Source organism: Nelumbo nucifera, chromosome 1 (genome assembly GCF_055504915.1).
Source record: "Nelumbo nucifera cultivar China Antique chromosome 1, China Antique-T2T, whole genome shotgun sequence".
Lineage (NCBI taxonomy): Eukaryota > Viridiplantae > Streptophyta > Magnoliopsida > Proteales > Nelumbonaceae > Nelumbo > Nelumbo nucifera.
Genome location: NC_142649.1, coordinates 92,910,892 through 92,923,015, shown reverse-complemented (window position 1 = coordinate 92,923,015; position 12,124 = coordinate 92,910,892). Strand labels below are relative to the sequence as shown.

Genomic DNA, 12,124 nt, shown 5'->3' with positions numbered 1-12,124 from the left:
CCAACTACTTCAATGACAGATATAATATACTTTTTAAGTATATATGAACATATATATTTAAATCGAATCAAATTGGATTATATTGGATCAGATAGGGTAGGTCCACACTTGATCCAATTATAAATGGATCAAATTCAGGTCAGGCTTAATAGGACGGAATTCGAATTTGGAATCAGATAATCGGGTACTGTTTGCAGCCCTACGCACAAGTATGGTTAGGGTATGGTATTTGGCTAAACTCGACCCACCCCTAGTGCTTATACATGTTTCAATCAAATAATTGGAAACTTTGATGTTTGTTCATGTTATTTTACTTGCTTATTGATCATGTATAATATAAAGTTAGATACAGTTGATGACGACTTTGCATTTTCATATTTGAGGAGAATTTGAATCATGAAAATTCAACCTATTACAGGTTTGGAGATGGTACAGATTGAGATCTTTTGGGAGGTGGGGAGGGTCTAAAATTCACAAAATCCTCTCCGAACACGCACCCTTGCCATCCCTATACCCAATCCAAAAACTTTTGGGCCTATGCACAAGTTTATTTGAATATAAATAGATTTAAATTTTAAGTTTCCAAAAATTAATTTCATTACCTTAAGTGGTCAAGCCTGGATATTTTGCTCATCCCGGAATCGTTCTTACTGGGATTGCAAAACATGTTTCACAACCATGGATCAAGGTTTTAAAATCTGGCCCGCAGGTTGAGCTGCTTTCCCTCTTAATCAATGAACCAGTAGTTCAATCATCTGGTTGAACCAGTAGTTAACCCAACCCGCGAATCCATGATGTCATCAATATAAAAGATAAAAAAAGGATAATATAAAAACTCAATAACCCACTAAACGAGTAAGATGGGTCAATAGTTCAACGTTTATCAAATCAAGGAATCTATGCAATTAGACTTGGCAAAAAGTTGGCCCAACCCGCGAATCCAATCCAACCCAATCCGAAAAAACAGGGTTAGGGTCTCATATTTAGTTACCCGAATGCGAAAGCGACTGACCTGAACCGACCCGTAAAATATGATTGGATTGGGTTGGGTCATGGATCAACCCGTTGACCCGATTGTCAAGTCTAATTGAGGTTATTTATGCATTGTTAGAAGTTTCCACTCTTTAATTTTTTCTATTTAGTCTTTACTTTTTATTGTTTACTCTTTAAATGGTTAAATGTTCAAGTTTTTTATATTATATTTGGAATTTTAAAGTTAATTATTTTAGTTTTGACATTTTTCATGTAATTTTTCTTTATTTTTTTAAATTTCAATTATTTTTTAGGATGATCCAAATTGACCCATGGATCAATCCTAACCCGAATATTTAAGGTTAAGATCTATCATTTAACAACTCAACCCAACCCACCCAATCCAATTGCCATGTCTATATGCAATATAGCAGTCTAAAGAATGACCAAATTAGGATTAATGACCAAGCCACCGAGTCACTGATCCAACTGAACTGGTCAGAAACGGGTTAAAAACACTGTCATGCTTGAATTGCTTTATATCAACACTGTCTGTTTTACAAAGGCATCTAACGTGAGACTTCTTCTGGATGATCAATTAATTAATTAATCCATAGCCAAAACAGTCAACCATTTTTCCATCTTTTGACCAAGTGAAAAATTTGTACCCTGTTCATTTTTTATTTTGTTTGTTTGTTGTAATTATGATTTGCATTCTTATCTTATGTAAAACTTGTACTTTCTTCTCTTTTTCTCTTTTACAATGCTGCAACTTTTGCAGCCTAAAAAATGATGCAAAATTTGCATCACTTTCCCCGTATCTCAATTATTTCTCATAATAAAGCAGGGACTGCATCTTGCATCGTACATCACTTTTTAGATGGATAACTCTCCTACCTCCATTCTCTTTCGTTCAAAATAGATGTCACTTCATTTTACTTTATATTTATTTTTCACAAACAAACATGAGAAAGTCAAATTTAAATGAAAAGTTTATGCTCAGCCTATTTACACTCTCATTGCATAAAAAACAAAACAAAGAAAAATTACACTCTCATTCATTTATACCAGTGCAAACGAAATTTGCACTGCATATAAATTTAACCTTAAGCTCCCTTTGTTTGCGGTGCAAATTCTAGTTTGTACTGGTGCAAATGCATGAGAATACAAATGACTTTAGTGTAAATTCTTGTTTACTTTTTTATTTGATTTGAATTCAATCTGTTTAATAATGAGGAGTATAATAGAAGGTAAAATAAAATAGCAGTCTCCATTGTTTGTCTGAGAGGAATAAGGTATGAAGCAAAACGACGAGGTATCTTTATGAGATGGAATCAAGGCAGAAGAGAAGTATAATTTTTACATCCGAGAAAGCTGATGCAAAATTTGCATTGACAGTAGAAGTTCAAATCACAGTTACAAAAAAATGAATACTTAGGTGAACCAGGTGCAAAATTTGTAACTAGATGCAAGAATCCCATGCTCTTTCATCAGATTTATGTGGGGACCAGGGAAAGTTTATTTTCCTGGGTAAATAACTTTCCCATTTGGGGGAAAAGTTGCCAACACTTGAATAGGATAAAAATGCCTCTTTTAATAATAGATTTTTATAGCTAAAATGAGCATTGCTTTATTTACTTGGAAAATAAAAGAATATGGGTAAATGCACTTACTTTGATAAATAAATTTACTGAAAAGTGAATGGGATCTAAATACATTTTGCTTTGGGATTAAAATTCTCAAGTTATCACATGTCTAATTAATTAACCAAGGATTGTCAATTCCTAACTTTTGAGTTCATCTCTCTTGAGAGAGCTTGTTTCATTAGAATGCAATATTTGCAGATCTAGAATCACCCCTGTATACTTATTGGCTGAGAATTGGTGCCAAGAGTTCTTTCTTCTCCATATTAATTTTCATCATTTGCTTTTAACCCCTCTATACTTGGCTGAGAGGGAGACGTAAGTTTTGAGGGAAGAAGAGATGAAGGGGGTCGGTTGCAGTCAGCCAACTTGAGTATTCATGTGCTCGTTCGATCCATCCATCCCTTTTCAACAGCTGAAGGAATCCGAGACTGCCAACCTACGCTCAACTGTCAACATATTTGGTGCACATGCAGATGAACTTGGCTCTCTCGTGTGTTCTCACGTATGATCGATGATCACATATGAGTTTTCTTGGCTGAAGTTCAAAATGTGAAATTTGTTGTGCCATATATATGCTTGTTTCGATCGATATATCACATTGGGTTGGGTGTTTGCAAGATACCATTGCCATTTCTGCTTGCAACATTTTAGGTTGGTTAATACAAATTTTTGAGAAATTATCTTCTTACATTACATTAGATAATTATTTTTACTAAAAAGTAGGCATTGGATTGGGTGTTGACATTTATAGTAAAAATACCAAATTTGATGTATTCTGAAGAAATCTTCAGCAATGGTATCAAATGTTGTATTGCTAACTCAAAGCATTTGTGGTAGAAAAAAAAAATTCTCATAAAATTTGTATTAAACAACCTAAAATATTGTAAGTAGAAATGATAATGATACCAAACACAACCTCAGTAATTAGCCTAGATAGATGAACCTCCTGACCCAACTCTGGTTTAGTAGATTTAGGTTGGGTTTGAGATGAATAAGGTACAATTATATTAGGAATATGCATGAAATTATCTATTTTTTTTTTCTGTTTGCTTATTGGTAGGGGATGCCAGTGGGTCGAGTCATGTGGGTTAAACCCACATTGAACCCAACCCAATCCGTTGACATCTCTAGACATATGTATCAAATCTAGAAAAGTACGGACAAATCCAATGCAGATTTCTGAATTCCACTGTATATCTATAAACATTCAAAATGTCAAAACCTCCCGTTCTATGCACCAATGCCCACTCATGAATTGGTATCAATTCTAAGCTGGCACCCACCCCAACTGTACTTTGGGCCTAAAAATTCTGACCCTGGGCTGAACCGTTATTCTCCTTATCAAATTTGGATCAACTACAATGTTGACTATGGAAGTTATAACCGACACTACATCTCCTTAACCAAAAATCTTGCAAACAATTTGAAAGCACAGCATCCAGCCCAAGAGGTTTTCTGTTCATGATTTACTATATCTCCACCCATATTATTATTATTCTAAAAAAGTAAATAAAAAATATTATTCTTTCTAAGAGAAATATTCCAATCTAATGGTTTTTTACTCCATATCTTTCCCATCAAACCCCCCTTTCAAACTACATTTATCTATGAAAGAAAGAATATATTCTTATTTAGCCAAAAAAAAAATATCTATTCTTAAATAATGAAAATTAATGATCTATAAAAAAAAAAGAAAATTAATGAGTCAAGACCTTTTACCTTATCCAATATACCAGATTTCAATCCAACGCTTACCACTTACCATCCAGGGTCACACCCCTGGATACCTTTTATTAGAATTAGACCCAAAGCTGAGTGCCTCTATCAATCAAATCATGATCATCGTGTTGGTAGACCACGAGAATAGTGTGTCCCACCATTTATTCTAATCCAATGGTTGTCAAGGAGGGAAGATTCACGAAAAGGAACTCCTCTGGGCTCTGACACACTTCTCTAAGTTCTAATTCATATGGGCGAGGGCGGCAAGCAAACAAAAGCGAGCTTTCTCCTTTCACCGTAAAAATCCTCTTTCATTATTGGCGAGATATGGAATTCCGAGGGGCCCATCTCTATCATGCGCCGATGCGTCGTTGTCCTTCGCTTTATTACACACTCCTCCAATTCCTCGCCAGACCACTCTCCTTCAGTCCTTTTTATAAAAACCTCCTCCTTTTTATTTTCTTTATTTTTCTTCCCAACTTTTTCTTTCTTTTTTTTTTCGTTTTTTTCGCTCGTCTCTGTCTTGGACTGTTGGACAGACGATCTAAAATGCCGGGACTGCCGTTTCTTCGAGATGCGATCGACCATTGAATCACCAGAGATCTCTCTCAGATCTGGGAATCTCGATCAGGTACAGATTTTCAGTAGTTTTCTGAGTTTGAACTTTGAAATAAATTTAAAAAAAGAACGGGTTTTGATTTCAAAGCTTTTCGAGCCGGTGAATTTACTTATTAACTTGTTTGTTTTCAAATTTGAGTTCAAGTTCTTTTGTTGGTGGAGTCTTCGAATGTGAAGGAATGGTGGGTGGATGGGTTCTGTGAGAACTGAGAACTGAGAACTGTTTGGTTGTCGCTGTGGGAGTAATGGAGGTACTGAAATTAGTGTCATGGAAAGCGGCAAATGTCAGCAAATGTGCTTTGTTTCATCTTCAAGTGGTCTTATTTAGATATTTTCCTGTTATTAGTTGAGAAGTAAAGAGATCCTTGGCAGGTAGCTTTTGGGTTTGCAAAAAATAGTATCTTGTTTCTGTATGTGTTAATATGGATAGGGGTTAGTTTTACTCGTTTTGAGCAGAAATGGACTAAGCTTGACTAGGATTTTTCGGGTTTATCGAGTGGTCAGAAGTGTTCTATGCTTTTCTTTTGATTGTTTTTTTTTTAAATTTCTCGGTGTTTGATTGGGTTAATTGGAATAATTTATTTTTATTTTTTTTGGGTCGAAGTCAGGTTATATTTTGTGTGGTTTGAGTTCTTTTTCAGTTTTCCTTTTCCTTAATCTTTTTCCAGGTTTTATTGTTTAGTTTGCAGAGAAAGCGACCTTATTCCGGGTCAATTCGGTCTATTGTGTTCTATGGAGAAAACATTTTCTTCCGCTTTTAAATAAATTTATGTGATTATTATTATCTTACGAAAATGTTCTATTTTTCTCTTGCCTTTTGGCCATCTTCTTCCTTAGTGTCTACATGTCATGGTTCAGTTCAGTGAATGATACATAATATCAGCCAAAATAGAAGCTAAAAGAAGAAAGCCAAATAGGGAAAAAAGATTGATGAGAAAAAGAGAACTCTTTTCCTAGTCTTTTGGTATTTGGCTAACGCAGAAGTAAGTTTTCTCTTTGAAGATCGCTACCCACTACCCATACTTTTGAATTTTTCACTTTTCTTCTGTGAGGGAAGCTCGCCCTCAGCTATTCAGTAATTAAACCCTTTTACCACTTATCAGAAAAAGAAACCAATTTTCTTAAGCCTCAAAAATTGCACGGTTTCTGGTTAAAAAAAGGAACCCCCCCCTCCGGGCCTTCTTTATAATTATTGCATCTAAGTTTTGTTTAGAAAATTATCTTTTATTTGTTTATAATTGGTAGAGAGTCAATCGTGGACCATTTATTGGAGAAGTAGGGGGAATTGCAGTGTTGGTTACCTAACAACATCATCATTGAATAATTTCCCTTTTATGCTGTTGTTTCTGACAGGGGGCCTAACTATGAATTGTGGTTTGGTAACAGAATGGTGGCTTAAGTTGCAAGAGAAAAAGGTATTTGTATAGAAATTTTTTGATGGTTCCCAGATGACCAGAACTGATGTTATTGGCAGTAGAAGGAGGAGGTTTCTTCTCTTCTTCAGCTTCTGGATATAGCAAGGGCCTGACCCTTCTTCTCTTGGGTCGGAAGAACGAAGAAAGACCCATGAGAGTTTCGCCGTGGAATCAGTACCAGTTGGTTGACCAAGAAGCTGACACTGACTTCCAGCTGGCTTCAGGGAAGAACCAGGTTTCCTGCGGATGCGCTTCCTTTGTCTGCTTTGGTCGCGCTTCCGCAGGACTTGAGTCCCCCTCTCCTCTGAAAGTCGGTCCCACTCAACTGCAGGATGCTTTATCAGAGCCTCCTGCTGTTTCTGATAAGGACGAGGCCTGTATTGCTAATCATGGAGAAGATAAGGACACAAGGAAAGTCTGTCTCAAGAGTAGCTTGAAGAAGCCTTCCAGTTGTGCCCCAGTACCTAGCAGAGAAAGCAGAGAAAGTGACCTACATGTGACACCAATGCCAGATGAAACTGGTACTGAGTTTCCGGGTTGTACTGAACGGAGGAAAGTGCAGTGGACAGACACATGTGGAAGAGAGCTTGTTGAGATCCGGGAATTTGAACTTAGGTATTGGTTCTTTAAACCTGAATTAAGACTTATTGAGATCAGTTCTCCACCTAATGCATTTTGTGATTTCCATGCTTTATTTTATTGATAGGTGCCTAAGAATTAGATTATTATGTATTTGTTTTTAGTTAATGCTTTTGTGGCATGTTCTGTGCACATTTGTTTCCTCTCAGAATTTCTGAAATGATTGTCATTATGCTGCTTCTTGTCATAATTCGTCTTCTCTTTGGTTTAAGAATGTCACAGAGTTTTTAATTCATTATTCTTGTCTTGCCTGTAACTTAATTCACTAGCAGGTTCTACAGATGCCAGATAGTTGATTCTTCTCTTAATCTATGCCTTTTGTATCTATCCCTCTAGAGTGTCTGTATGCATTCAGACTTTGGTATTTCTTCTATGAGTTCTAACCTTACTGGTGCATAATTTTTGCATCCTATCAGCAATTGTGAACTCATGGTTCTGGGAAGCTTAACTGTTTTCTTCCATTATTCTTTTATTGACCTGCTACACATTCTGGATTTGGTATTTCTTGTATGTGTTCTGACTGTACTACCAACTATTGTAAGACATCTCTGTTTTCTGGTTGGACTTGTCCTTCTGCATTATTAGAAGCATTGGTGAAACACTGCAGGGAAAACATTTTTTTGTGTTCTTTTTTCCCCTTTGGGGGGTTTGGGATGCCTTTACTAAAGTTTATTGATATGAAAGGTGGGTGGGGGGATCCAAAATTTACTTTTACATTATCTCTTTTACAAATTCCAAATGGATATTAAACTCCAGCAGTTTATTTATTGATTTGAAAATTATAATAATTACCAGTTTGAAAATCATTATAAATAAACTACTTATATATCTTTTCTTTTAATGAATTATTTTTATTTTACTATAAAAGTAATTTTTGAATCAGTTGACAAATTTTCCTGTTGTAAGCTTGTAGTCAGGATCCCTGCCAATAAGTTTGTAAGTCCTGGAGTCTTAGAAAAGTGCTTTGGCTACAATCTTATTCATGCCTCTAAAAGACAATTGGTATAGGCAGCAATCCTTCTGGTCTCTGTTTGTCCTTCCTAATCATTTTAAGAATTGAGTTGGGTGCATGCTAGATGGTATGATGAACCAATAATTGGATCCTTTGATTGATGGCTTCAATGTTTACCAAGTATGTAAGACCATAAGCAAGCTGTCTAGAGAGCTATTACCGACAGACGGCTTTCATGAATTATTTCTGACATGTCTCCAACAATGGATCTATATAAACATGATGTCTATTTAGTCTGTGTTGTGGAGTCCTTGAGCACCACCTATTGGGAGAAGTAGGCTGGGTTTCACATGGCAAATTCAAGTATGTTGGTCACTATCACCTTATAATGGGACTCTGCCATCATGATGAAAGAACCTTCAATTAGACATGCCCATTCATCATTGCAAGCCAGAAGACACCTCATTAGAAGAATTAATAGCAAAATCCATGCTTATTTCTCCTAGTATTAATGTCAAACAAAAGAAGGCCCTCGAACAATCCAGCCTATAGTCTTACCTGTCATTAAATTAGTTAAGAGGAAGGGTTTGAGCCTAGAAAATTGCTATATGTCAATAGGTTTTATGCTGTTATCACTTTTTTAGGGTTTTGGCAACCTATAAAGATGATGTAAAGGAAACCTACATGAATACTTGTTAATAGAATTTTCCTTTGTGATGTTAAGAAGACTTTAATATTCTTAGAACGGAGATTTCTCAGACTGTTGATTCTATCTAAAGGTTGTCTCACAGATTCAGCATTGTTCATCCGTACTTTTTTTTTTGGTATTACATATTAGACATTACAGGGATTCCGGGGTGGGGACAGAACAGGGTGCATGTGAGGTCCACTGACCTTACCACTGAGAGCCCGTGGTTCCGTGGTTTTGATCCCACACCTCCAATTTTAGAGGGAAACTGAGTGACCTTCTCAGCTACTGGGTCATTGGCATCATCTATACTTGATTGCCAGTGTTTCATGGACTCTCTTTTTAGCTTCTTTTTCTTTTTTTCTCCTTGTTTGACAAAAGTGATTCTAAGGAGTCAATTTTTTTTCTTATACAATGTTCTAGGCATTAAAGAGAAACATTTATGGATGGCCTTCACTTATGCCGTTAATATTGGTAAACGATGGTAGAATTAACAAGACATAATTTTTTAATAATAAATGCTTTTTCACACTATCCCTGAACCCCTATGTTTTCAACTTGCTGAGTCAGATTCTATAACAGAAATTGAGATCCTGCTTCTGTGTCCATATACATGAAAAATTGTTTACTGTGGGTTCTGCCTAGTACTTGCCCATTATTTTTCATGGTGCATAACTTCAATGCCTGAATGCCATGTCAGTATTGCAATTCACAAAATGTGACTCTCCAAGGTATAATAGTAGTCCATGACAACACGTCTTGTGGGATCACATTTTCTGATTTTCATATACTTGTGGTCGAAACCCACATCCAACTGATTTTCTTTTCTGCCTCTCCATCTTTTAGTAGAGGAAAAGATGATTTTTCTTTTATGTTGAAAGTATTCCACCCCTCCCCCCATTTAGCACTTTCTCTTTTGTGACCATACACATAATGTGGTACACTAATACATGGTTCTCACAGTCAATGGATTTATTCCTTTTTATTCATATTCCAGACATGCATCAATAACTCAAAGCAAATAAAATAACAATAAAACAATAAAGAGGCAAAAATTATTTTATCGACAAAGAAGGCTCAATAAAGTTGGACAATTGGCTAGAGTTCTAATCCCATTTTCATTCTATAGATTACATGAAAGTGTGAAGAACTCCAAAAACATCAGACTGATGATGTTGGAAGTGACGAATAACATAGATACTGATTTTACAAGAATGCAGAACTGAATGTCTAGTCAAACAAGGATGCTTGACATCCTCTGTAACAATCATTTGTGTGCATTCAATCAAGGATGCTTGGAAATGCAGAACTTGCCTTCCTTAATGCTGGAAACATCTTGTGGATCTTTATCTGTAACTTCTAGTCTTACATGTATATAAGTTTACTTCTGTGACTAAAGAATATAGGGAAGGGAAGTTACAACCCACAAGATACGTAGACATTTGTGCTTAAGGGATATTTGATAGGGGCCATTCCTTGGTGCAATAGTAAAAACTGAGGCTGAAAAGTATGAATATGTGGGTTTAAGTCAGAGACTGGCCACTTTGTGCAAAGTATGCCAAAGGTTAGGCTTGTATCCAGTCCACCCCTCCCAAGACCCTGGATAGCCAGGACCAACATTGGGTAGTCCTCCTTGGGGATATGTGTTATATTATTTTGAATAGGTCTCTCAAGTTCCTAGTGGAAGGAATTCACTGATTACTCCATCAAGTTGAACTCTCTCTCTAGTAAATTGGTGGCTTGGTAAGTTGCAATTGTTATAGCATCTAGTTACACATGATGCATGTCATGTTCACATGGTATGTTTATGAATATTCATTAAGGTTTAGCTATGCTTTTTTCTCCCATATTCATTAAATATTGAAACATCTCATTCATTAAGGTTTAGCCTTGTTTTTTTCTCCGTTAATCATTAATAAAATAAAAGCAGGGAGCTCAATTAGATGGTTTCTCTGTAGGAAACTCGAGGCATTCAGAAGTTGGCAGTGTTGATGTAGGTTGGAGGGTTAGATCATCCTTGTTTATTTTTATTTCATTTGGAGTTGGGGACTATGGCTCTGAGAATAGAGATGTTTTCTCTCATTTTAGCCCTCGGGCTGTCCTCTGGAGTTTGAGAAAGATGGTGGTAAGGGATTGCCAGATGGTTATTTGGTGGATTTGAGATGATTTAGATGGCTTTTGCACTTTAAGATGCTGGTATAATATGCTACATTAAGCCAGAATTTTGGTTTCCAGAGTAAGCAACTAGTTCAGATGGGATTCCAAAGGTCTCTCTGCTAATTCATTTGCAGAGAGAGAGAGAGAGAGCCTTCAAGGGAGGAGCAAGGAGGAATGGATTCTCTTGTTTTCCTCATTGATGCTTCTTTGCATGTATTCACCCTCAGAAAAAATTTTCGCTCTTTGAATGGACACAAACGTCCTACTGAGCATCCTACTCATGGACTTAATTTTTTTTGTTCAGGCTGCAATTCTACTTGGTTAGTTTTTTGGTAAAAACAATTCTACCTGGTTACGTGTCCATCATTGGAGTGTTTGGAAGGGTGTTGTATCCTTCATTAAATGAGCGAACATAAGTTCACCTTCACCCTTTCTCTTACCTTGTCATTGGTCAAAATATAAAGAAACAAAAGCACCTGAGGCTGATGGGCGCAAATTTGAGGGCCAAAAGCACCGACTTCATTATTATTTGCATCTTAGTAAAGTTTTAAGTCTTCATTCTGCCTTCATAGCCTGCATCCTTGTTGAACACTTAATTCCAATGACTGTGATCCTTAGCTGCATTACGCTGCTGATTTTAGATCTCAATTTGATGGCAGTGATGTGGCATCAGATGAAGAATTAGAAGGTGAAAATGAACGGAGTTGTTCATGTGTGATTATGTAGTTTCAAGTTCAACTTACTAGAGTTTGTGGAGCAACCAGATGCACCCCCTGTTACGGGCCAAGAGAGCTTGCAAATGTAAAGGCTATGTAGGTATCTGGTGAACTAGCGATTGTTAACAACCATTGATGAAGCTTTTTCACTTCTCAGTTATACCCATAGATGGGCGAACTGGTCCTGGAAGAGGAAGTGAAGCTAAGAATCCACGCGACCACTGCACGGATTTCTGTTACATTTGGTTCAGATTGTTCATTTGTTTCTCTTTTCCATCTTTGGGATTTCAATTTTGTTGTCATCTGGGCTTCTTTGGTTTCCCCCCGACCCCCGTTACTGTTTCCCTTTCTTCATTTGTAATACGTAATACTGGAATATACGTGCTTCTACGCTACATATATGTATGTGAAATTGTGAATTTACTGTTTTCATCGGAATCAAAATCCATACATTTTTTTTTAGCTCCCTGAGTTCAATGGAAGCTTCAGACTTCAGTTGCTCATTACGTCGTCGATGCGTTGATTGTGTTAGAAAGGATCAGAGATAAGCCAACGATTAGGGGGCCTATGTATCTGCTCCAGTCTGATAAAGCAGGTTTTTT

At 36.6% G+C, this 12,124-nt stretch overlaps 1 protein-coding gene across 3 annotated transcripts; it reads left to right on the top strand.

The window, feature by feature from the left end:
* The first annotated feature begins 4,764 nt into the window (after nt 1-4,764).
* LOC104605492 (uncharacterized) lies at nt 4,765-11,984 on the top strand. Of its 3 annotated transcripts, none has more exons than XM_010270274.3 (3): nt 4,765-4,968; nt 6,309-6,985; nt 11,466-11,984. In XM_010270274.3, exons 2-3 carry the CDS (start codon nt 6,417-6,419, stop codon nt 11,530-11,532), a joined length of 636 nt encoding a protein of 211 aa, XP_010268576.1. In that variant the 5' UTR covers nt 4,765-4,968; nt 6,309-6,416; the 3' UTR covers nt 11,533-11,984. The 3 variants fall into 3 exon arrangements, with proteins under 3 accessions (XP_010268576.1, XP_010268578.1, XP_088744942.1); XM_010270276.3 differs by having other exon boundaries at nt 4,771-4,968; nt 6,342-6,985; XM_088888816.1 differs by lacking the exon at nt 4,765-4,968 and adding an exon at nt 5,025-5,938.
* The last annotated feature ends 140 nt before the right edge of the window (nt 11,985-12,124 follow it).

What these genes read in the sequence shown, in the direction of transcription:
- LOC104605492 (XM_010270274.3), top strand. Translation starts at nt 6,417, where the DNA reads ATGTTATTGGCAGTAGAAGGAGGAGGTTTCTTCTCTTCTTCAGCTTCT. An exon ending in ATCCGGGAATTTGAACTTAG is followed by an intron (nt 6,986 to 11,465) that starts GTATTGGTTCTT and finishes ATTTGATGGCAG; the next exon opens with TGATGTGGCATCAGATGAAG.